At 41.1% G+C, this 25,295-nt stretch overlaps 1 protein-coding gene across 1 annotated transcript in view; it reads right to left on the reverse strand.

Moving 5' to 3' along the window:
- The window catches only part of TNKS (tankyrase), a 135,885-nt gene that overhangs the window by 90,936 nt on the left and 19,654 nt on the right, over positions 1–25,295 (reverse strand). The window contains exon 3 of the mRNA XM_026110379.2: positions 12,602–12,697. Coding sequence (XP_025966164.2) covers positions 12,602–12,697 — 96 coding nt within the window. The remainder of the gene's footprint in view (positions 1–12,601; positions 12,698–25,295) is intronic.

The following is a 25,295-nucleotide window of genomic DNA, read 5'->3' on the forward strand; positions in this document are numbered from 1 at the left end:
TAAGAAATAAGACAAACAGCTACATAAATCCTTTTCTTCCTTTCTTATTCCAGCCTCCTGGGAGAATACAAATATAGTACAATTTGTTTGGCTTTTAACATAGCTAGGCTATGTTCTGTTTTAACTGAAGATAAGCCAAAGTAGGTTGTTTTTATTTTTAACCAAATAGTTCAATTTACATTAAAAACAGACATCAAGACAGTTTTTTTTTTATTATTATTCCCCTCCCCCTGGAAAAAGGAAAGATGAAACAAGTGCAACCTCACGAGAGTCCAAAACATGAGACATCTGAGTCTTAGCAATCAATCGTTAAGTAATTTGTGATAGCTTAAATGAATTTTCCTTAGCGAACCAGTATTTCTTAAACAAAGCATTGTTCATAACTTAATGTTCCATAAATCCAAAACTCCAGCTAGGTGTCATGACAGGAAGCTTTCAATTATACCTTCTTCTATTAACTTCTAAAGGTAGCCTTGTGCAATACATTCCTGAACGATTTAATCATCCTGCATTCACTGTGAATAATGTTGCAAAGTTGACGTGCCTGCTACAGTGTTTTACTACGCATAATTAGTCACTACTGAAATTTCCACTTGATTAGATTATTCAGCAACTTAAAACATTAAAATATGCATTCACTGAGAATTGATTCTGAGAAATATCAATTCTGGAAGCCTCTTCTCACACCAGAAGAAAAGAGTGCTTTTGACAGGAATTTCAATACATAAAAATGATACTGTTGGAATCCGATATAAAAGGGTGCTGTCTCATTTCTGTTCATTCATATAAATATATATATATATATGAGAATTAAACCACTCCCCACACCACGTCCTCATTACAAATTAGCATAAATAATTAAGAAGCATATTTTAAGACGACATTGCCTCTTTTGCATTTTATTTCAATCTTATACGCAGTGTACTCTTTGAGCAGAGATATATGCACCAGACTCCAGCTTCCAGACCCAGACTCCAAACACTACTATACGAGCTGGCTGTTACAGATGTCTCTTAGCTCCAGTGTAGAGGAGACACCTGAAATATTTCTAGACAGAAAATTGAGTCTTACAAGACCAAATTAGTCTTTGCACTCTGTCCAATAAAGAAGTTATTACAGGTATTTACTTAGGTTACCTTCCTCCCCTTCCCTCCTCTCCTCAATTTATCCCTTTAACTCAACAGGACGAATGGGGCTGGATGACCTCTGCGTTTGAACAGCAGGTCAGGGGTGGAGGCGCAGAAAATACGCTCGTATCAACTACACAGTCAGATCCGTTCAGACCTATTGCTCTTGGCTTGCCACCACAAGCCAGTCTGAGTGATGTTATAAATTACCTGATGCTAAGTATAAGCTTCTTGCATCTCCTCACTCATCTCTGGAAAGTTTTGCAGCACATGACAAAGAACCAACCCATGGCTACACGAACAGGCCGCCCAGAGAGGTTATGAGGTCTCCTTCCTTGGAGATATTCAAAGCTATTCGGATATAAACCTGGACAACGTGCTCTAGGTAACCCTGCTTGAGCAGGGGGGTTGGAGTAGATGATCTCCAGAGGTCTCTTCCAGCCTGTGATTCTGTAATGCAAACAGCATCTGAGCCTGCTGAATCATGGATCACCTCAAATCAGGTCAGTTCAATTTCCATTACATATTTTTACAATTATAAAGCCCCACCACGTCCTTAAATCCATTTTGAAAAGACTTCAAGGTAGGTGGTCTAAGCTGTGATGCACATGAAAGCAAAACAAGCTGCATCCAGGAAATATCACTCTTTCATATATATTAATTGTGGGCAGAGCCGGTAGCAATTCTGGTAGCTGCTAGAAAACTCAAGGCTACTTAACACTTGAGATTGAAAGACTAGATTCCCTGGTAATTCTGCCAAATCTGAATCCTTAAGGCTGAAGTTCTTCATGCCTATCCTGATCTGACTTGTAAAATTGGATGGAGTGTTCCACCACATCAACAAGACAAGACGCATTTGTACTGTCCACAAAACACGCATATGAAGGTTTGTGCATTTTAAACAAAACATCCAACCTCTTCTAACGTCTTTGAGAAGAAACTTTAAGCTCTCCGTATGTCAGAGTAGAGACCTGAAAAATGCCAGAACACTTGAGTCACACAGATTTAGAAGAAATGCCTAGTGCAGCCCCTTCTGAAAAATCCATCCCAATCTGTATAAACTGTAGCTTGCTTGGACTGGACAGGTTAGGCGGAAGAGGGAGAAGACATCTTGGCAAATTAGGGACAGGAGTAAAGGAGAACACGAGGCAAAGTCTCAAAAAGGTGATCCTGCTGGCCGGGGTCTATTTCTATTAAAAAACATTCCCCTCCAACATCTGGAGGGCTTCTTGCACACCTTAAATTCAGCTTGCATGTATATGCACTCTGCTTTGATCTTCTCACACCTCCCCTCCCACAGGAACCCGAGTCACTCTCTGCAAAGGATGGCCAACATTCAGCGTATGAATCAGGACCACACAGCAAATCAAGTCTTACTGGGGGACACCTGTTTTATTTACTGAATGAACTGGAAAGCACGTAAGAACTGCTAGCAACAGCAAGGACAGCAGCAGAGTCCAGGGCGTATCCCTGTTCACTTTTCAAGCCAGGGATCCTAGGGATATCAGAGACAAACACATACGCTGTGCTTCAAACCCTGACAAAGGAAACAGCAGCATCAGCAGAAGGGCAAGGCAAAACTTGGGGAACCGAAGTTTCAAAGAGCTGCAAATAAACACACAAAAGATTGCCTGTCATAGCCTTAAGTATATATTGTCTTACCTAAGATGGAATTTTCAAACATATTGGTAAAAATTGATTTCCTACTAGATCGGAGCAATCACAATCGTAAATCCTAGGTTAATGAAGCCACAGGGACTTGACAACTAGCAAAACACTTTTTTCAAAGAAATAAGAGTCACACAAGAAACAGGGGAAGATATTTTTAAATAAACTTGAAAAAAATCCTTTCAGACATTTATTGCCTCAAAGAAAAAAGGGAGGCAAAAAACAGTTCTCTTCTCCTTTCTAAAGGTTGCCCTTGAAACACTTGACCTTTTACATTAACACAGTGCTGCAGATTAAATTAAGATTCAAGATTCAATCGCTTAGAAGCCTTTCTAATAAATACTATTTCCCAATCCATTCGAGTGACAAAAACTCCTAAATCCAATTCTTTAAAACGATTTTGAGAACTCAGGAACCCAAAATCCTTTGATTTTCAGGGATATTAACCGTTTCTGAAAGTATTATCCCTGAACTCTAATCACAGCTAGGAAGTGTGTAGTAAAATTAAAGGAGGAAAAAAAAAAATAAATAAAAAGGAGCAGACCCAGGCAGGGACCCTATCCTATACTGAGTTCAGAGTGGATCTCAGTGTTCAGCACCTTGCAAAACAGGCGCACCACAGCTCGCAAGAACAAGCACCTTATCAGCACAACGAGTCTAAGAGTTAAGTAGTACGAGCAGGGATCATAACGGAGCCATGGCACTCCTCAGTTACACGACTGTACCAAGGGCTTTTGGAGACTTTTTCAGCTCTTTTTCACTTTAAAAGAACTGGAAGAAACCTTCCCCTACAGTCACATATTCCTATCAATCACAACAATTTACAGCTTTACTTTTAGCAATATTATTAAATTAGGTATAGATGCATAGCAAATCTTCCTGAAACATACACTTTCAGTCCGACAAAGCTTCCTGCTGGGAGACTTTAGCTGAGTATTTGTAAAGGTTTGCAAGCATAAGATCAGTACCACGTTTCTTGCTGGGATTATTCCAATAGGACCTTTCAAACTACAGCCAATTGGTTAGGTCAGCTGCTGTTTTAAAAGAAACAAATCCTTTCAGATAAAATAATTTCTACATTTGCATTCTCCTTGAACTCAAAAACAGCTGTTGTGAAAATGAAATATGGACATCTAAATAGTGACTGGCATAAAAGATGGAGGCTAGAGAGCTACAGTTGAGCAATATGAAATATAACAGTCTCTATACAATATTAACATTCTTTTTGAATCTGGACACTGATTTAGCACTAGCAAAGGGATTATTTTGCTAGCTCAAGGAAAGAATAGAAGTCATGCCAGAAACCGCCTGGGAATACGCAGGTGAGGGGAGGAAGAGGAGAAAGGGATGAGGAGTCAGGAGGCTAGCTGGACTGCAGAGATCATGGACTCTGGATGAAGAGTTCAGCAGGCCACCAGCAGGAAGAAACTACAAGCCCGCTAAAAGGCAGAGTAAAGGATGAAGACCTCAGGAAAGGAGTGCGTGTGCGTGTGTGTGTGTTTACTGGCAAGAAGTGGGGGAACAAGATGAGAAGCTTCAGAGGACAATCTAGTTCTGTAACTAGGACAAGGAGCCGCATAAGATGGGACAGAGTAGATAAGACTACTGTGAGAACTGGCTGCATGAACAGATGTCACCAAGCTTAGAAAGAATGGGCAAAACAGCCTACTTCTCCCACCACCCACTACCTTGTATAACAGCACTTCCTTGTCTTGGAGGCAGCAAAATAACGTGAACAACTTCAAACCTAGAGGCTTTATAGCAAGATGCAATGAATCTGTAATCAGTTGGACAGAGATGAGCTAGAAGAGCAGAGAAACACTGCTCTTGAGAAACACAACAGCATGCTAGGACGAAACCCTGAACCACATGGAAATACCTGTCAGTGATGCCAGCCCAGCATTACATGAGGAATCTCACGGCAGAATCGAGAAGAAAACCCAGTTTCCCAAAGAAACTTTTAGCTGCCTTAACAGTATATGCAACCTTTATCTTCCCATCTTGCATCATTCACTCTACTGCTTTCAGCTTCTCCAGCATATGCAGCAGGAGCCATGTGGACAATGTTCGCCTTCACCGTGCAGTCTTGCTTCCTCCCCACGGCACAACCATCCCTCCTGTTGAACGAGGCAGAGGGGAACAGCAGGCAGTCCTGTAAGCAAAGCCTGTGTCCTAATATGTGCATAAAAACATAAAGTTAAGATTGCTTGCTTCTCCCATTTCCTAGCTAGAATATTTTCCTTACGCAACATTACCATTCTCTCAGATCCATCTGTTCAGCCTGGAAAAATACGGTCTCAAATATTTTGCCCACATATTCAGAGACTCCACCGATTTCCGAGTTGTGAGTGCTCAGCACTTTCAAAACTCAAATGTGGCTCCATTTCCAGAAGAAACCTGTCTGAATAAGACTGCTCTTGGGTTTATACTACAAGAGATAAAGGCACTGGGTGTTTTTATTTGTAGGAATAACCCAGCTAGGTGGAGGGAAAAAAAAAAAAAAAAACCTAAAGTTCCAGACTTACTTACTTACTCAAATCTAACATACAAAAACTAAATTAAAATAGTTAGAACTGCAGCATGACTGTCCTACTTAAGAAACAAACAAGTAAGAAGTTATGTCATATAACCTCTTCCAGCCACTCACTTCTTAGCTCTCTACCCTAGCAGACTAATCCATGCAATCAAGTATACAGCGTGAAAAGGCCACTTCTGGTACAACAGTCAAGAACAGTTATCCACAGACAATGAAGTGATCTAGGATGGATCAAAGTAGTACTCGGTCTCAGGATTACCAGAAATTGCTGTTACTAAACACAAACACACAACATTAAGTTAAGTTTTTCTTTTTCTTTTCTTTTTTTTTTTTTAAACGCATACTCAACTGCACTCAAAATGATCCAATCAACATTAAGAAAAGAAAAAAAATGCAGCAAAGTATAAGACTGGTAAGCGTTCAAGGCAAGGAAACCAAAAATCAAAATCATTCTGAGGCACTTCAGAAATGGAACAGTTTCTTGCATATTTCTGCAATTATTTTCCCTAGGGCATGAAAAATACATTTTGGGCTCTTATTTACGAGTTTTAGAGACCTCATTCATTATTCTGTCCATCCAGATAACAACAAATCTTAACATGAGAAGCTCTGTGTTTGATTTTGTGAAATTTTAGTGCGTATTATGGACTAAATACATGTACATCAGATTTCTGAGAGCTCTCAAGGCATCCAAAACTCTGTGCAATAATCTGAAAGACTACACTTAGGTGTTCTGTGAAATCTCTGAAAGCATAATTTGTTCCTTTGACAAGTTAAGAGTTGGACTCCATTCAAAGAGCTCTTACTAAACATTCCTAAATGGCTATCATGGTGAAAAGAAAAAGGAAAACAAAGAGAGAAAAAAAACTAGTTTGTTACAAAGGGGATGGTGTAAATCAACACCACAATTTTCATAAAAGCACTGGTCCTGAAGCCTACGGCACCCCTCCTTATTTGAGCCACCTATGCCAACAGATTACTACAGACTTCCAATTCCTTCCCCAACTAAAGGATGCCAGCCAGAGGGAAAAGACATCCAATCCTGCCAGACAAACTATGCTCCATCAAGGGGATTTCAAGGCACGCAACTAAGTTCAAATGAGGATGATGGTTCTTATCTCTAACTCCTATAAGCAGGCAGAAAGGAGGAAAGGAGAAGCTGCCATTATTCCCAAACTAAGCACTACGAAACACATCATCCAGAGCTAAGGTTATACTAGGAAGAAATCCAAACATGTTAAGGCATGAAAATGAAAAATGTAGGCAGCAGGACATGTATATTGGCTCACATAAATCCCTACACAAAGTCCTTTGGCAACAGATTAAAAAAAGATTTGTAGTCGTGGAACGAGAAGCAAAGTACTTTCAAGGATCACACACTTCACAACAGGAGGAACTAGTTTCTTCCTGAAAAAGACACAGTGGAACTGGTATTAAATAGTCCAACACACAGAAGCAAATATTTAAAATATTCAATAACCAGAGAAAACTGAAGAACTTCGAAGGACCTAAGACAAAAAGAGAACAGGCTGGACAACAGGTAGACCAAAGGAGTACTGTTAAATGAAAATAATAAACACTGCATGTATAATATAAATCATTTGGTATTACACCAGAACTTAAGCCACAAACTTAAGGAGCTGGGAATTCCTATAGAGGCTTCAATAAAACGCTTACTCCCTCTGCAATCACAGAGTTAATAAAAACAAACTTAGCTCAAATAAAGTCTGGGATGAAAAATGCCGTGAAATCTATTATATCATCGCTGCAGAAGCCAACTGGATGTTATCCTCAGAGCACAGCATTCAATTCCAAACATGCTATCAAAAAACCCCCAAAAAACAACAACAACAACAACAAAAAAGTCACAGAAAGTGGAAGGAGAATCAATGATACCATGATACCATCAGGGATGCTGAAGTGAAACTTCCTGTGTGGAGAGCTGGAGAACAAGGACTGCTCTTCTTGAATAGGAAATGGGACAGAAGTGCACAAAGACAGACATGGCATCTAGAACAAAGAGAGAAATGTTTCTTTTTTCTCAATGCAAAAGCAAGCAAACGTGGAGTGAAAAGGAATGGCAGGTAGGCCAGAATGCTAAAGGAAACCATTTTCCTCCTGACCCCCTAATTAATCTGTGGATCTCTGTCCAAGAAGTGGACTATACCAAACTAAAAAAAAGTTAGATACTTACAAAAACAAGATAGTCACAATTATAATAAAAACAGGAAATTACACATTCACTGAAGATTTACATATCACCTAAATAAGTTAGAGCTTCTGGATGAGGACCACTCAAAAGGTAGGCTTTAGCTTGGGTCTGTGCCACAAGTAAATTTTGTCAAAGACAAGATGAGCAATATCCCTGCATTCTCGAAGGAAAGTTTATACTCCTTATAACTCCAGAAAGGAGATATAAGCATCACCACAGACTCCAAACGTAAAAGCATCATATGATGTCTGTGCCAGTGGAGATGCCCTGCTGTCTCCTGCGCAGGCCCTGGTAAAAACGAAGAGAGGAGACCCACTTGGATGCTCAATAAATAATAATCACTAGAAGACACATTCAAAGCATAAACCAGGGCTGGAAAAAGGACTTTAAGCCCACTTGCTTCACCACATATGCCAAGAGCTGACCTACAGTAAGGTGAAAGTTTCTTGGAGGGCCAAAATATTTCTCTGCAGGGTTTCTGTCACTTTTTGCTGAAGCAGCAGGCCTTGGCCACCATCAGGAAGGACAATGAGTCACATAAATTGATGGCCTGATCCAGTCTAGCAGCACCTACCTACCTTTATCATTACAAGTTTCTCCTTTTCTACTGGTGTATGTGATGCTGATTTTTAAAGACAGCAGCTCTGTGTTGTCCAGATGACCAGGGTATGCTATATAAGAATTAGATTGATAAGAGGGAAGGGGGAGGAGGTTGGTGGGCAAACACACTGTGATGTACCCAACAGCAAGTGCTAGTGGCTATCCAAAGTGTTTTCAGAATCATAACACCACCTAAAAGGAGATACCACAGACCTAAAGTAAAGGGTTTGGGGTTTAAAACAATCAAACTATAAGGATGATGCGGTTTAAAAAAAAAAAAAAAAAAAAAAAAGCCTCTCTTCTCTTCCTGCTGATTTTAAAATGGATGAGTAGTGCACAGCATCCATTTTCTGTTCTCTGAAGTTCAGTAAACTTTTCATAGTGGAATATTAGATTTTTTTCCTTTCTTCCGGCCAAATTATGCATAGACAGCAGTTCACTTTAAATAAATAAATAAAACAAAGCCTTATGTAAATGTATTTCAATAAAGGGACTGTGCTCCCTGCTTGCTTAAATTAAAAAACTGACACGACAAAGAGATCAAAGCATGAACGCTCATTAACACTTCTGGTGACCTTAGCCCAGATGTACTTTCCCTCATCGAGCTGCACTTCACATCCAAAAAACGAGAAATAGGGAGAAACAGGACCTAAGTGCTTTGCTTGTAAAAGACATTTTCATAGCAGGTAGGAAGATCAGAGTCTTGTTTAACTTTGAAAACTGACTCTATTTACAAACAAGAAATTATTTCCTATCTGAGAAATCCTTCTTTAATCTGCAGAGGCAGCAGTTGCCACCTTTTTTTCATTTTGTCCTGTTTTAAGGTATTAACCCCTGGCTTGCTAACCCAGCTCTGCAAACCAGTGACGTGGAGCAGTTAGGAGTATATCAGTCAACCAAAGTACCTGCAGCTTCTGCTAAAAGCTCTGGAAATTACTCAGACATGAAGACAGACCATTCACAGAGGGCAGTCAATTCCAGACAGCGGACAACATGGGGAGGTGGCAACAAAGCATCCCTGTGTGAAAATTCAAAATAAATCGTTCCCATTAAGTCACTAACAGTACTGTTGGCACTTTATATACTGTATAAGGAAGATATAAAGGGATATTAATGTTTCAAGACGCAATAAGCAGGATAACAGAATAATGAAGACCAATATGATTTGTACTGCAACAGCTCCCAAAGGCCCTGTTCTGGATGGGAGTCCCACAGCGCTATGTACTGCAAAGTATTACTGAGCCCCCATTTCAGAAACCACACAATCTAAAGGCAATTAAGCTAAGAAAAATTAAGTAGGATATTAATCCGATGGTTTGCAACAGCTCTGTTCTTTAGATGCGATATGGTTTTGGAGTCAGTACTGCCACTTGAGCCTAGAGGAAAAGATGGTTACGATCCTTCTCTGACAATCGGATTCAGGAGCAGTTAGGGATGCTAAGAAAGCAGTAACAATAAGTATTCCTCATCTCAGTCATGAAAAGCTTGGCTCACAAAAAGGTGATGTGGTTATCCTGCAGAAGGGAATAAAAAGATTGTTTTTCCGTTTAAGTAGTACAACACAGTTTCCCAATTTTAGAAGCTGGAACTGGGTGTTAAATTTCCGTAAAATCCACTTAAATTTACACAGAAATTTTCAAAGACCATTTCCATCAAAATATTAGCCTTTCATTTGCATGATGTACCCTTTATAAAAAAAAAACACATTTTAAGAGAATGTTACAAGAAAATAGCTGGAAGTCATCCCAGAAACCACTGCATTATATATCCTTTCTGTAATCCAGGAGAAAAAGATACCGTGTGCTCTTCGAGACTTGGAGACAGAAAAGGACAAATCATCACAGATTCAGCATTTGCTGTCACATCCCCTAGTATTTCTCGAAATGCACTTTACGCAGGGGGAATTTCTCTTATAAAATACACACAATTCTTCATTTATCAAATCAAAAAGATTTAATGAATTATCAACATTTTTTCTGTTTGCTTTTTCTGCCTTGCAGCTCAAAGAGGCTATTACCACAGTTCACTCACAAAGCAATTAACATCCATGCACACACTTATTATGCAAATACTTGATCAAAATAAGCGATCTTGCAAGAGGAACCTTGCTCTCCAACAATCAATAAAGCAGCAACGCGGAAAAGTCTATTGTGGTCACAGGAACTGATAAAAAAGGCATCCAAAATAACATCCTAAGAACAGTCCGGGCATATATGCTGTTTAAAGACATAAATACAATAACGATTACAGACTGCGCTGTCAAAAGCGCTCAGCTTAGCTCTAAATGAGCACTTCTAAAATCCCACCATTCAACACTAAATACTGCAAATTAAGTTAATACAGCCTACTCATCTTTAATCCAGTAATACCTTTAAAGTCCTGATGCACCTAATTACAAAGCACCAATGTAGCTAAAAATTACTCCCCAGCCAGACAGAGCCCAGAGAGATCCCTTAAACCCCCTTCTTTCGGAGGGAAGAAGAAAGGCCCTGAAGGTAACAACATATGGAAGATACATGAGCAAGCAGCAGCCTAACAGAGACACCAAAAAGCAGGGCAGCATCCAGAAGTAAGCTCCTCATAGAAAGTCTGTGCTTAAATGGCATCCAGCTAGCTCTTCCTCAGTGTATTAGGGGATCACACAGCAGCTAAAGCCCGAATCCGACCCCGTTCACACAGCATGGAGCTCGGGTGCACAACAGAGGGAGCCCAGCGTAGCCAAGAGCCACCTTGAGGACAAAGCTGAGAAAACCTCAAGATTTCTTTGCTAGGAAGAACGAACAAACACGAACACACACGAAAACTAGCTCTCTTTATTAACAACAAAGGACCTGAATAGCAACTGGAGCAGCAGCGTGCGTACGTCCTCGCGTGGGAGATGCTACGGGTGAGTCCTGGGGTACGGAGAGCGTGCTCTGCTCGGCAAGCCGGTCTCAGAGGGCTGTTTCTCACTCCCCCTGCTTGCGTATGGTGACACGCTGCCCTCTCCTTCGCCTGAAGCACAAGGTGCTGATCCAGTGCCCAGAGAAGTCAATGGGAAGATACCCATGGAGCTAATGGAAGAGACGTGCGAAGCCACGCTCACAAACCTTCCTGGAATCTGTTGCTGTGCCCTGAAGTTGGTCTCGGAGCATAATCTGCAGAGCTGCTTGGACCTAGAAACCCCCTGAACTGTACATTGACCTCATTCCCACAACTAAATGTTAAATATATGCTAATACTATTTAGGTACCTTACCTCCCTGGGGCCCTTTCCATCCTCAGCGTCTGTACAACTGTACCCATTAACCGCCAAAAATCAGATTAACCTGCTTAGCAGAGCTAACATTAGTGTTAACACAGTAGGAATGTGTTTAAATTTGACACTGAGTAATTAAACTAAATCATATGTATTTAAAGTGCATTGTTCCAAAGGCACTCTCAAATCACTGCAAAGCTGTAGATAATTATGTACAGCAGTCAGTGCACTGGAAAGAAGATGGGGAAATGTTTCTGACAAAGTGAAGGGAGCTGGTATGCTCTGAACATAATCTGAAGAAAGAATATGGGTGTTGCATAGCTCATAACCTATAAATTAAACTGTCAATAAAAAAAGAGAATAGGGGAAATAAAGGCGAAAAGAGAAAGACAGCCATTTCTTTAAATGAAACTCAGGTGCTGAATCCCTTTCCATATCTAACTGTATCCATTTTTAATCCAATCTTATTTTGTTCTAAGCATCATTTCCTAGATATCAAAATCAGCACAAAGGGCTATGTATTTCTCAATAAAGATTTGACAGGCTAATAAATTATACTTCTAGTTTTTACTGGTATGCTACAGCAGTTAATTTATACAAACACAGCTGCATAAAAAAGTTATAGCTGTAGAATTAATATTTTCATGAAAAATATTATTTGGCAGCTAACAACCCCTAAAAAGGAAAAAAAATGGTGCATGATAAAGAGTTCTACCTAAAATGACTAATGGGGAGGAGGAAGGAAAGGGCAGCGTGTTAAGCTGCAGCAAAATATAATGTAACTATTGATCTCAGCAATTGGTAGCAGGTTGTCTTTCAGATCATAGCTACTTTTATAGTTATACAAACGTCCTTGCTCGCACAACAGTGAAGGTCTTAAAACAACTGACCCAATTTTTTCTTCTTTTTTTTCAGGGGTTGGGGCTCCAATTTCATCTATACATAGGGTAGCAATTAAAAAAAAAATCCACAACAAAAATGCAGTGAATAATGAATGTTATACTAATGCTGTAATTCTCTATTTTAAGTAGAATAATCACACCTATAGCAGCATAGCAGGTTAATGACAGTTGCATCAACATGAAATCCGGTAATAACACACAGTTTTAAAATGATCTTACACGACAGAAAATCTAAAAAGGCAGAAGGCTTTTCAGATGCTGGACTTCTGCACACAAAATGAACTACAGGGAACGCCGCTGAGAGATGTATGCATCTTACCTGTGAGCACAGCTTTTGCTGAAGGGTCTGCCAGATCCAGCGCGGATTTCCCGTCGGTGTTCCGAATGTTTGGATCAGCTCCGTGCTGCAGCAGCACTGTGCAAGGAAAGCAGAAACAGTATCTCACCTCGGGGATACACAGATTATTTACTGTTAAGTGTCTCCTCGGCATGATGTAGGCATAAACACACATTGCGCAATTTTCTTTATTTTTCCCCCCCGTTTTTCCCTTTTTAAGCACTGCAGCAAAGGATCCTCTCTGGAGTAAGGCTAAGTTGGCAAGTTACGATACAGTAAGATCACATGACCTCACATGATAAACATGAACCCTGATTCTCTTGCAATACTCCATTTCAGGTGCCTGCTGACAGCTAGCTGGGAAGCTGTGCATCCACTGACTCACACTGGGAAATCTGCTAGCTGTGAAACCTGCTCGGGTCTTTACTACCACTCCTGCTGCTTGTTGCCACTCCTGTTCCTTTTAGTGCTGAATATCCAAAGCCTTCCCTGCCTCTGCACAGCAGTAAAACTCCAGCCTTTTAGTGGCTCACCACTTGCACACAAAATTTTAACCACAGCATACTGGCTTGCCTTCAAAAAGTATAAGAAATAGGGTAAGATGTGTATCTTGGTACCCTGTGGTCTGTATGTTCAGAAGCTATTATTCTTCCTAGTAATTTTTTTTTCTCCCTACTAAAACTGTTGAGAGGTAAAAATTAAGTTACATAAAAATATTCAGAGTGCAACATGCAACCATATGCCTAGGAAGGCATTGCTACAGTGAATCACCACGCACAAAAGCTCTTAAAAAACTGGAAATGTCTATTTCACCTATACACTCTTTTGGCCAGAAACAGCATGATAACGATGAAATTCAGCCTACCGCCCTTCAAGGCCACAGCATTTTCTCCCCACCACAATAACAAAGTCCATAGCAAAATTAAAGGTCTGTCAGACAGGGCCTCAATTCTCCCCTTCGCCCGATCTTGTGGGGGGGGGGGGGGGGGAAGTATAACCTATTGGCAATTCAGAGTGATGGCTTCATATCTACTTTGAACAAGGGTGAAGGACAGTGCAGAGCACAGAGGAACAGACTCACTGCCAACGAGACCAAGTGAAAAGCAGCAGACATTTATGGCAGTTCGTGCAACAATGCCTGTAGATATGCAGCTGGACTAACGGATTCAAGATGAAGAAATACTGGCAAATGCTCCTTGTAACTGAAGGTGCAAAAATGCTTTGTGGACAGGATTCTCCAGAAAAAAAATTAACCCAGTCCAGAACAAAAGTAATTAGCACTAATTATATTTAATGAGCGAGAGGTTTTTCAGAAATAAGCTTTTTCTTAAAATCTTAACTGGTAGCATTATTTTTATTCCAACTTCTTCTCCTATATAATTTTGACTTTACATTGCCAAATTTCAGAAATTCCTGCTAAAATGTCCTATGCTGCATGCTTGCCTTAAGCCGCATTTTTGCAAAAACATCTGGCACATTAATGAAGTAAATTGACTTATTTTCTGTTCTGTCAAGAAGCTACAATTCATTCCTCCATGTTTTTGAACGCAGATTCAAGTAGGTGGATTGGGCTTTTCCCTGCAGTGCCTTTTTGCTATTCCAAGGGGAAGACACCAGAACTGAAAAAAATTCAGCTAGCATTTGCTCATAGAGGCTTATTAAGATCTGTCACCTCTGTTTTCTGCAGATGCCATCTGTGCCATGCAGGCTACCACCCCCTTAGAGATCTTACTCATGGAGAAGCCTGCCTCTGAGCCAGCCTCACAAGCCAGTCGAGCACACTCTGGCAGAGGGAGGCGAGCAGGACTTTTTTCCAGAATTTAAGCACCGTAGGCAGTACAGAAGGTAAGTACAGAGAGACACAGTGTGCCCTGTTCTCTTGGACTCCACTTTCAAGTGAACCTAGGTATTCTGGAGGACAGGAAAGCCATTTGTCCCAAAAGATGTCAGGGTAAGAGCTGAACCTCAAAAGAAGGAACCAGCAGCCAAACATCTATCGAGAAAAAGAGCAGGATAAAACGATGAAACAACACAGACTTGGAGAAGACATTGAAGGATTCATGCAGCAGAGAGTCTGGGACAAAGTACCAGGGGAGAGAACTGAAGAAGACAGCATGCAGCAGGGGAAGAGATACTAACTCAGATGAAAAGTCCAGGAAGAAAGACCAAGCTTTTCAGAGGGGAATGACTGGGATTTGGACAAAGTCTGGAGGTTTGGACTAGCACAAGAAGAAGAGCTGAGGCAGGTTAGAGTACAAGAACAGTGACTGTGGTAAGTGAGAGGTAATAACTGTAGAGACACCAGAGATCTGCAACCGCCTGAGCCTGCTGCTGAACCTGAAGCCCAGATTTTCAGTCTCTCAGTTCTTCAGACCTTGGCAATCCGAGAGCACTTCCCTCTACCTCTGCTTGTGCCCAAAGATGGCAACCCACTATCACTTTCAGCTCCTCTCTTGGCTCAAAGGGCAAAGGATTATGCAGCATATCAAAAGAGTTTAATCTCCCTAATGAACCATGAGGGTTTTTGTATGACTTACAACTTACGATTTTTGTCTCAAGGTTTTGATTAACCTAGACAAATACACAAAAAAAATGGACGAAAGATGCTTCAGCTGGAGTCCTACAAAACCCCTGAATTAGCAGCTACCTGTGGAACATGCGCTTGAAGCAGCCACACTAGGCTGAGAAAGGGAATCTGGCAGAACTCAGCTGCTGCAGCGGTGAGACTCACCCTTCCCGCTCCTGCAGTTGCTCATTCCACTCTCTAGGACCCTCCAACTGCTGCGAGCGCCAAGGACATGGTCCTGCAAACAGCAGCCTCCTTATCCCGTCCTACACACAGACCTACCCCGTGCAATGAATGAAGTGGGGGCTCAGGAAGGGAAACTGGATGATAAATAGGGACTGTGTTAGAATGCAGATGAATAGAGGGGGCAAATTCAGCACACAAAGGCAACCTTATTTCTTGCACTTCTTATACCATTTGACTTCATCCTTTTAACACTCTTTTAGTATATAATCTCACAAAAAGAGATTCAAGTAAGCAATACTGTCATCAACAAGAACATTAACAAAAGAAATACAGCATTTGATGTTTAGCCTATCAGTGTTACACAGCTGTACTTTTGTGCCTGGCAAACCACAGGTAGCTTCTAATTGAATGTTCTCCTACGTCTTCAAAACCTTTAACGCTACAGCCCAATGTAAAGTCCCTTCTAACCACAGGATATTTGAGATCTAGACACAGTGTGTCTCCCTAAATTTCCTTTCTAAATGCACCAGGACGTGTAAAAATGTCAAGATAGATCTCCTGTTGGAGCAAAATATTCCCTTTATAATGAAAGGCAACAGAAAAGCCATTCTAGCTAACTATAGCTATTTTGGATTTCAAGTGCTACACGCTGATTTTTGAGGATGGCTTCCGAGAAGCCTGAAAAGGAGACATTGCAATAGTTTCTATCAAGACAGTCCAGCCTAACAAGGGTTTGCACACAAATTCACTCCTGGAACCTTGTTAACTAGCATATTTTGGTATGCTGATTTATTTCTTCTAGACAGTAGAGGCACTGGGGTGTATTTTTTTTTTTCTGCACTGCAGGCAGTGCCCTTAATAATCGACAGCAATATTATTACTTTGCTCTCCTTGCCTTTCCTACACACCACATTGTACAAAGCGTAAAGAAGCCCTTCTTTTAATTGAATTTTTATATCCTACAAGGATATCAAAGGCTTATAAGCTCACCTGTAGAACAAACATGGACTGTACAATGGTTTGATACGTAATTATATTTTTTACCCCCATTAGTACTAACACAATTATATGTCTCTGATCTTCACATACTGTCTAAGATGCTTGACTTAATCATGTCAATATTATATCAAAATCAGTACCAGAGATGAGCAAGGCCAGAGTCTTCCCACCAAAAAAGAAAAAAATAATCACAGAGTATGAACTTACAACCACTAAACATTTCAGATTACTGCCAACTTGCTACAGCAGGATGAATCCCAACATTAAACACTTGGCCTACAGCCTCCTGGCACACCTTATTTTGAACTGTGAAGCTAAACAACATTACTTAATTCCTCTGTCAAATTAGAAACCCCTCAACAACAAGCATTTTTACTTTTAGGCATTCTCAACCTTCCCATTTTCACCAGCAAGGTAAGACAAAAACCTTCCGTGGTAACCACAGGGCAAAGGCACAAGTGACTTTTCTTCTCAGAAAACTTACAGGAGTTTGTCTACACACAAGCCATCACCTAAGTAGTCAGGCCTTCGTCCTTCATATTGCCTCAGAAGTGCACTGAAAGAAAACATTTTCAATTGGAACCAACCACACAAACACAGGGTTTTGTAACAAAAAATACAACTGAATTAGAATAACTGAATTGATTTTTATTCCTATGGTCGGCACGACCAAAGATCAGAAGAACGATTTTGTTATTGATTGTCTAGACCTAGCATCCACCAGGTTCCTGAGCATACTTGCAGGAATGCTGGTACAGTTCAGGTTTAGGTTTGCATCAGATGCACAGAAGTACAGAAAAAGATGCACACCCAAATCTAGATGTTTTTGTGTCCTTTCAACAGTCAGGGTAGACCTTCCAGATGTACTTGTGCTTAAAGCCACCTAGTGCTTTTAATTAAATTGCCCAAGTCTTCAGTTCCTGACAGCTCTGCCAAACCAACTGGGCTTATCTTGTCCTTGCTCACATTCTGTCTCCTCTTTCCCCACCAGCTTGTCCACCACTTTGTCCCACTGCCTTGTGCTCACAGCTTCTTCCAGCTACCCTAGCTCTAGCATATATATCTTCTCCCCCCCTTTCAACTTCACCTTCTGGAGATGACCTCCAAAAGGTGCCTTCCAAACTGGATTACTGTAACTCTATCTACTTACTCCCAAAGCACTGATGCACGAAGAAAACAGGAAGGAGAGGAAAAAAAAAAAAAAAAAAAAAAAAAAGTCCTCCCTTTGAGTCACAACATATGCACTACCCTCCATCTTCTCTCTAAAAAGGCATAATTCCAAAGTTGAGCAGTCTCTCATTAAACTTAGGTCCCAGGAGCACACAGATCTCAGTACTAGTCCCATGTAGGACATGTTCCCAAATTATACTTGACAGAAAATTAAATGGGCTTATTTATCTTCACATCCTGAAAACACCCAGACAATCCACTGGAATACAAACTATTAATTTTTTCAGGCAAGGCTGAAAAAAAACACTTAATTCTACACGTAAATCAAACCACGGAGGTTTTGAAGCTTTTCTTGTTACAAGAACAGTTTCTTAACTAGAAATTGTGTTTCTGTGATTCAGATCTAATAAACCCATTTTGATAAATTACCAGATATGCAAGCCTTTCTGTAAAATCACCCAAGATAACACAAAAGCTGCAGTATCCTCTTCGCAGCCTCCTAAAGCTGAACACAACAGATATAGCCAACAAAATTACCCCCTCCGTATTGCTGATTAACCACCTCCATGGACAGTCCCAGTCTTGGCTGCACAATACGAAGGACTATGTTCACCAACCATAGAAAGTACAAAGTGAAAATGTGAGAGGCAGTATCACCTGAGAGGTTACATGCAGCTCTGAAGGTGTAAGTATTATTACTTGACCTGACCACATCCTCGGTGTAGCAATCTTGAGGGTTCACAAGGCTACCAGGGGCCATTTGATCCAGCTATTCCTGCAAGCCTCAGAAACACCACTTCCATCCCTCAGCTAGGAGCAGTAGGAAGAAGGAGATGAACCAGCCCTACGCTCTCAACCCCATCTCTACAGCAAAAGCCACACAAAGCTGAATGCAAGAGAGGTTTACAGAGCAAAAGGGGCTAAGCACGATGAAGGATTTAGGTAGGGGTCAGGATAGCGTAAAGAGAACTGGGCATGTCTGGGAGCACTGCAGGTAGTTTATTTGTAGCAGGAGATGAAAATTGGCTGTCAGTTTGGGGACAGGAGGATAGGAACACACGTGGTAGAAGAGAGACAGGCAAACATGGAAGACAAGGCAGAAGCAGCAAAAATGCATAGGACAAAGCACTGGAGGGGAAAAAAAAAGAGTGAAGAATGAAGGCAGCCTGGGCAGCTAACTACCCAAGCAACTGCAGGGACAAATACAGTGGAAGTCCCTATAGCTGCTGGTAGGAAGAGTAAGAAAGAAGCTGCAGCAGGCTGGATCTCCAGGAAGAGAAGAGCTCACAGTTAACTGCAGAAGACTCCAAAGATCTGCATTATAGCAGCTTTTTTGCAAGGTTTTATTGCTCAGACTCAGGTGAACTCTTTAAGGCCAAGAGCTGCTCTCTCTGGGGCAAAGTCTGATGAACCCATCAAGCTGAGGAATTAGGTCCCACTGACCTCAACAGCCCTTTGACAAAAGGGTTTTGCAGAACTGCAACTATCCGTTACCCCAGACAATGGTCTTACTCCCAACTAACCAGCCCGTTGGTTTTGTTCACTGTTGCGGACAGGCAGCAAGAGACAAATTGCAGGCTGCAATAGTATGAAGAAGTGTAGATGAGCAGAAGCTTACAAAAGCACCACTAGGCCCTGCTACACAAACAAACAAAAACAAATGCGGAGAAAACTGGGACAAAGTTCTCCAACAGCACAGAGAGCCATGAGAATTTTTAAGGCAGGAAGAAACAGAAGATAATTAATCCTACGAGTCAGTTCCTGGAGATCTACAGTCTTCGTAAGTTAAAGGCACACTTGGTCTTAAACGTTTGTTTCTTAAGTGAAATTATGCTACCTCTAGTGAAAAAAGCAGAGCACAACACCACATAATGCACTGAACAATACTTTGGCTGAGTATGACGTGATCCAGATATGCTCACAGCACATGCCTGCGTGTTTCTACAACCTTGTCCTTAGTTAAGCAACAGTAGTAACAGCTGGGGGTGTCAACATATGCTAGGGGAGAAAAGATGCACAGTCAACAGGCAGCTTGGAAAACAGGTCCTAGCACAGAGGCACTTGTTGCTTCATAGCTGCATTGATCACTGCTCCTCTCATTTTCTTGACACAGGTCTGCTCTTAAGAAAGGCAAGGTGTCATGCATGCCTAGGGTGCCAGAAACCAAATCGGTTTTCTACAGTAACACAGTGCAACTATCAAATTGAGCAGATGACCAGTAAAACATGAAATCTAAACAGTGCCTGGAGGTCAGCTTTTCTTTCGGCTTCAGTGAAAGATTCACAGAAACAAGTTACGAGGCAGCAGTAAGAAAAGCCTCAGAGAAGTGGCATGAACAAGGTCTCCATGTACCAAGCCATTGTGAAGAAGAGAGGAATCTAGACAAAGAAGAGTATTAAGAAGCATCCTTTTAAAATGGAGTTTGTCCTACTTCCCTGTAAGCTCTAACTTTTCGGAAAGACAGTTTCTCTCAGTCTTCTCGTTGTCTTCCCCAAAAGTATGTTTAGACTTCGCTCACTGAGGTTTTGACCTCTTAAGCAAAATAGCCTGACTACTGGCCTACACACCCACCCCACAAGTCTCATTTCCCATGGTTATCCTTGCACTATAAAACAATTCAATGTATTTTAGAATTGTGTTTGCACTAGATGTTCCGAAGATCAGGTTCATTTAGTCAAACTAAGGTGGGGGAAAAGATCTGAATCAGAAAAAACAGCGGGCATCACACTCAGAGCTCTTCCAATGGGGTGAGAAGATAGCTTTTAAAGAGTCCCTTCTCCTGCAATGAGTGCCCAAAACAGCTTACCCACAAGTAAATGCATCTTAACTCCGATCACTTTTCTACATGCTTTGTTTAAATTAAAAGCAGGGTCCTTCATTGTAGTTAATAAGTAATAAAAGACAGTAAACTAAACATTTAATTCAGTTTATTTTGCATCCATGCACTCCATTTTGATTGTAACACCACACATACATTCCACCCCTCACACACAACCACTGATGAAGTTGCTCAGAAAAGGCAAGAAGAGGGTCCCAGTCACTGCACAACAGTCATTTGGAGAAAACTCAAGTACACTTCTTCCCACAAGTCACAAATTTCTAGTAGAAAAACTGGGTATTTAAGTCGCCACATCAAATTCAGAGTCAACAAACCAGCTGAGAACTGCTCCTGGCATGCTTCAGTCCTTGAAAAGCAACACCACCACTTTCTCATTACATTTGTTTGGTGTTTAGGCAATTTCTCAATTCTACAGGGAGATGTAGCTTTCTGCAGGCATCTACAGACTCCCAGTTTTCACCAAGACTCAAGTAGGGCTTAAGAGAAGTACACACAAGCACTTTCAAGGTGTCACCTGGAATGAATATGATGTAAGTGTGCAACAAGGAACACAAGACCCTTTAATCAAAGGCCTTTTAAAAAAAATCATCTCTACATTAGTCTTTGAAAACATTTAGCCCATGGGTAGATGGTACTGGCTGGGGCTTATTTACGCCACAACAAAACTAAGCTTTCTTCCTTGCAAGCAAGGATTCTGCAGCTACTTCATTTCCAAGCATTTGTTTTGGTATACTATTTACTGAACAGATAGAAACCTTAACTTAAATTGCTCAGACAGCAGGAAAGCAGTCCTCATCCATATCCCAGCAGCATGAAAGCTGCTTTAAGGACAACTCTTCATCCCTTGGTCCCAATTTCACTTTTCTCTGAAGGAATAATACTATTTCACCTTTCTGCTGCAAGTTTTACTCAAATAAAGGATGTCAGCTGTAATCCTGATATCCCACTTGGCAGATTAAGAGTCCTGCTTTCAGTGTCCTTAAAAAGCAAAAGCAGCCACCGAAGCAGATCAGGTCAACAAGTAACATCCCAAGAGGAAAAAGAACAGAGGAGAGTTAAGGGAGACCAAACACCGATTCCAATCTCCTTTTGCAGATGCTAACCGTTTCTTCCAGAAAGAAGAAAAACCAAATAAAACCCATCGGAAGCCAGGTGATAGATTGCACGTGGAATTAGCTATGTGGCTATCAGAATGCATTATTTAGCACTCCAATGAAATCTAAAGCCTCAGAAGCAATATAAACCTTTAAACTTCTCAGTTGCCTAGAGCCTGTCCTGCGGGATTGCTATCTTCCCGAAATGAAAGGGGTGCATGAACAACCAAAACCAGGTCAAGCTTCTTTTTTAAACACCCAAACAACTATATTTTGAAGAGACATTCAAACCAAAGCAGCCCTCAACCTGCTCACTGAGGTGAGCACAAGACGGGGGGACTTCCCCCCCACCCCCCAAAAAAACCCACATACCCCCAAGAGTACAGCCTTTTGCAGAATCCTGATCAAGAGTGCAGTCAACAAGAGGTGATTTTCAGATGTTACTGAACAGTAAACTCAAGGATCCCAGTATGACATGTAGGAAGACTCTTTCCAGAAAGCAGTGCTGTAATTTTTCCTAAAGCTATCTCCATCTTCATCGAAAGATGAAGCTTCATCAGATCAAGCATCAGCTCCAACACAACTTGCGACAGAAGCATTGTGCTACATGCAATGGAATTTCTTCAAGTTTTATTAGCATGAGAGGCTGCGCTGAATCAAGCAAGGTCCATCTAGAGCAGAAATGCTGTCTCCAATAGCACCCAGAAGACAATATCTAGGGGACAGCACAGTAAGGATATGGCAAGAATATATAGGGTTTCCACAGATACTCCCTCAGCTTTCAACAGTATGCAACTTGGGGATGGCATCTTAGTCACACACCCTATGGAACAGACAGTAACATTTTAGTGTGATTGACAGCTGAAGCTCTTCTCAACATTAAGGCCATGTTGTGACAAACAACAACTTGTGCATATTCTGCATAAACTGATACAAAATTGGCATGAGGTGAAAGTTTACAGCACGGGATTTATCAAATATTTAAGAAATACAAAACATACGTGAATTCGTAGGGCATCAAGCTGATCAGTCCATGAGATCCCGGCTAAGCCTATATGTTGGCCAGAAGACAGTGTTATTCTCAAAAAAAATCTGTTTCCAAAACAAACATCAGGAAGCTAAGAATACAGGAAGCACAAACAAGTATAAAACTCCACTAACAACTGACTAGCTGACAATACTACATGTATTAGTCTTGGAAATTTTCCCCCAGCCAGCATTTTAGACTGCATTCTTATGTAAAACAGTCACATTGCTTTCTGTTCTTAAAAGACAAAAGACCTATATCCACTTGCCTTGCAGTCTGAGCTGCTCACCACCCCGCCCTGCTGATACAGAGCAGTACAAGTCTTACTCTGTTTAGCATTAGATCTTTGACAAGGAAATAGTCTGTGCTGCAAAACCCCCACGATCTGTCAGTTAAGATATCATCACCCTCGCAGATCCCTCTCTAAAGAAGCACGCATGCGAGATCAGTCTAAGTGGGTGCATCTTCTACATTGCACCAGTGTCCTGCACTGTGCTTGTATTACCCCAAACAAGAAAATAAAAACAATTTTTTGCAGTCAGTTCCTCTTGGCTCCCTTGTAATTCACCATTTCTTCTTTACAGTTGCACTATTCAGAGCAGCTAAAGTCTAAGCACTGCAGTAACTGTAAGGACAGTGACTGTTTACTTTTCTTTACATTGCATTTGGAAGACAACTGAGCAGTCTCATTCTAAATTACATGAGTCTAAATTTGGTATTCCATTTCATAGCCAGGCCAGAGGCGCAGTGCCTAATCAAGGCCAAGGAATTACTCTACGTTGTTTCCTTGGACCAGATGTCACAAAGCGTCAAGATGACACACAGCAGCAGGATCCACACCAGCCACTTTGGCTTTTCCTAGAAACAGCTTTATCTCAGAAGCTTGGTGCTTTTGCATAAACATGGAAAAACGACTACTTACCGAGTACAGGTGTCTACGTTCACCATGAGCTTTAGCTGCATGAAAGGCTAGAGTTAGGACCACATGGACCAACAGACAAGCGCTCAGTCTTTTCAATACATTTCTATCATCCGTAGTTTATTTCATAGAGATGCTTTGTGTTGTGGAAAGACCAAAGACATCTGCCTTTGGTGTTCATTGTATGACAAATATTTAATCACCTGCACATCTTACAAGCAAGAGCTTTTATATCCTACAGTCATACTTTACTCAGTGCTGTCCATTAAACAAGGAAAACATCTGAGAACGCTACTGGAATTGTCCCCACTCATTTATATCGTAACAACTACACATGTATCTATGGACAGTTTTTTTTAATCATGTATGAACTGCATTAAGGCCACATGGTTTCTCTGAGAAGCAAAAGTAGATATTGCTACAGTAAACAGAAGCATAACCTCCTAAGATTAAATATTTCCGCAAAATATTTAGGAAGTCACTGTAACTAGTATCACACACCTGAAAGCAAGCAATTTCAGTGTCTGCAAGACCAGTATCTGTTCCATTACACTGCTTTGGACAACATGCACCTTTCTCTTCCTCTCCCAATTTGCTAACAGCTCATATCAGTATTTTAGAAGACGTTACTTTCCCATGAACGCACTACAGCAAGTTTTCCAACAGTATTTTAGATGTCTCCATACCACCTACTTCGCTGCAAGTAACCAGATTCTGATTCAATCAACATCTCTAAGGAAATGTGACAGAAAAGACCATCCTCCAATCCGCCACAGACTCTCCTGTGCCAAGCAGCCAAACAAGAAAAAAGACCAGTTTTCTTAATACCTGCATTTTAGGAAAGAGGAACTAGAATTGGGATAAAGTTTAAAACCCACAGACGATGGCTCGCAACACGTTCTCAACTGTCAATACAGTTCAAACCCAACAGCAAGCAAGACAGCTTCCAAAATGCAGTGTATGAAACCCCAGACCAGGCCACCCTTCTCTATCTGTTTTCATGAAGTGGAATTTCAATCATTTTTAGCAATATAAATACCACGAAATAAATTATAGCTTTAAGCACTGTAAACAATACAGGAACGTGACAGGTTTTACAAGCCTTCAGCACCACTAGTTTCCCAATATGGAAGCAAAAGTCATTTTATTGGCATAACCCCTCAAACCCTGCAGACAAGCCTTCCTCATCAGAAGTAAGGCTCATTTTAACTTAATTTGTACAAAGACTCATCCTCTTCGCCATGAAGTTCACTGCTGATCTCAAGCTTCTGAAGAGGATTTAATTTTTTAATTGATCCAGCTCAAGGTTTGGCCCTCTCACAAATGGGCGCAGTTGGTAGGACACTTCAACCTTACTGCCCATTGCACTCATTTCAAGGCTCCTGGCATCCCAAGACCCTCGTCAGGCACACATGAGTGAGTGACACTGCCCAGGGAGGTTTTCTTCGTGAACCATCCTTCACAACTACATATGCACAAAAGTGAGAAGCCAGCCAAAACGGTTCCCTGAAGCCGTTATGGAGAAGCACCTCATTGATCAATCCCATTTCATTTTGGTGGCTTTTTCCATAACAGTAACTACTATAGACCGCACTACGTTGACAGACCTGCCTGCGCACAGATGTCACATACTGGAAAGAGATCTTTCACATACAGGACTTGATAATTAACTTCCTTCCTGGCCCTCTGCTACAGTTCAAAAGGAAGCATTGCAGTGTATGTACAACGGTAAAGCACTCCAAACTGTCTTCTGTAGTCACTTGTAACAGAAGCCATGCTCTCACACTGCAATCCTTTGTGACCATGACAGCAGAAGTATGACGCTATCAAATTACCAACACATGATTTCAATGATCATGATTCCCCCCTCGCCTGT

This window comes from Dromaius novaehollandiae, chromosome 4 (genome assembly GCF_036370855.1).
Source record: "Dromaius novaehollandiae isolate bDroNov1 chromosome 4, bDroNov1.hap1, whole genome shotgun sequence".
In the NCBI taxonomy this organism is placed as follows: Eukaryota; Metazoa; Chordata; class Aves; order Casuariiformes; family Dromaiidae; genus Dromaius; species Dromaius novaehollandiae.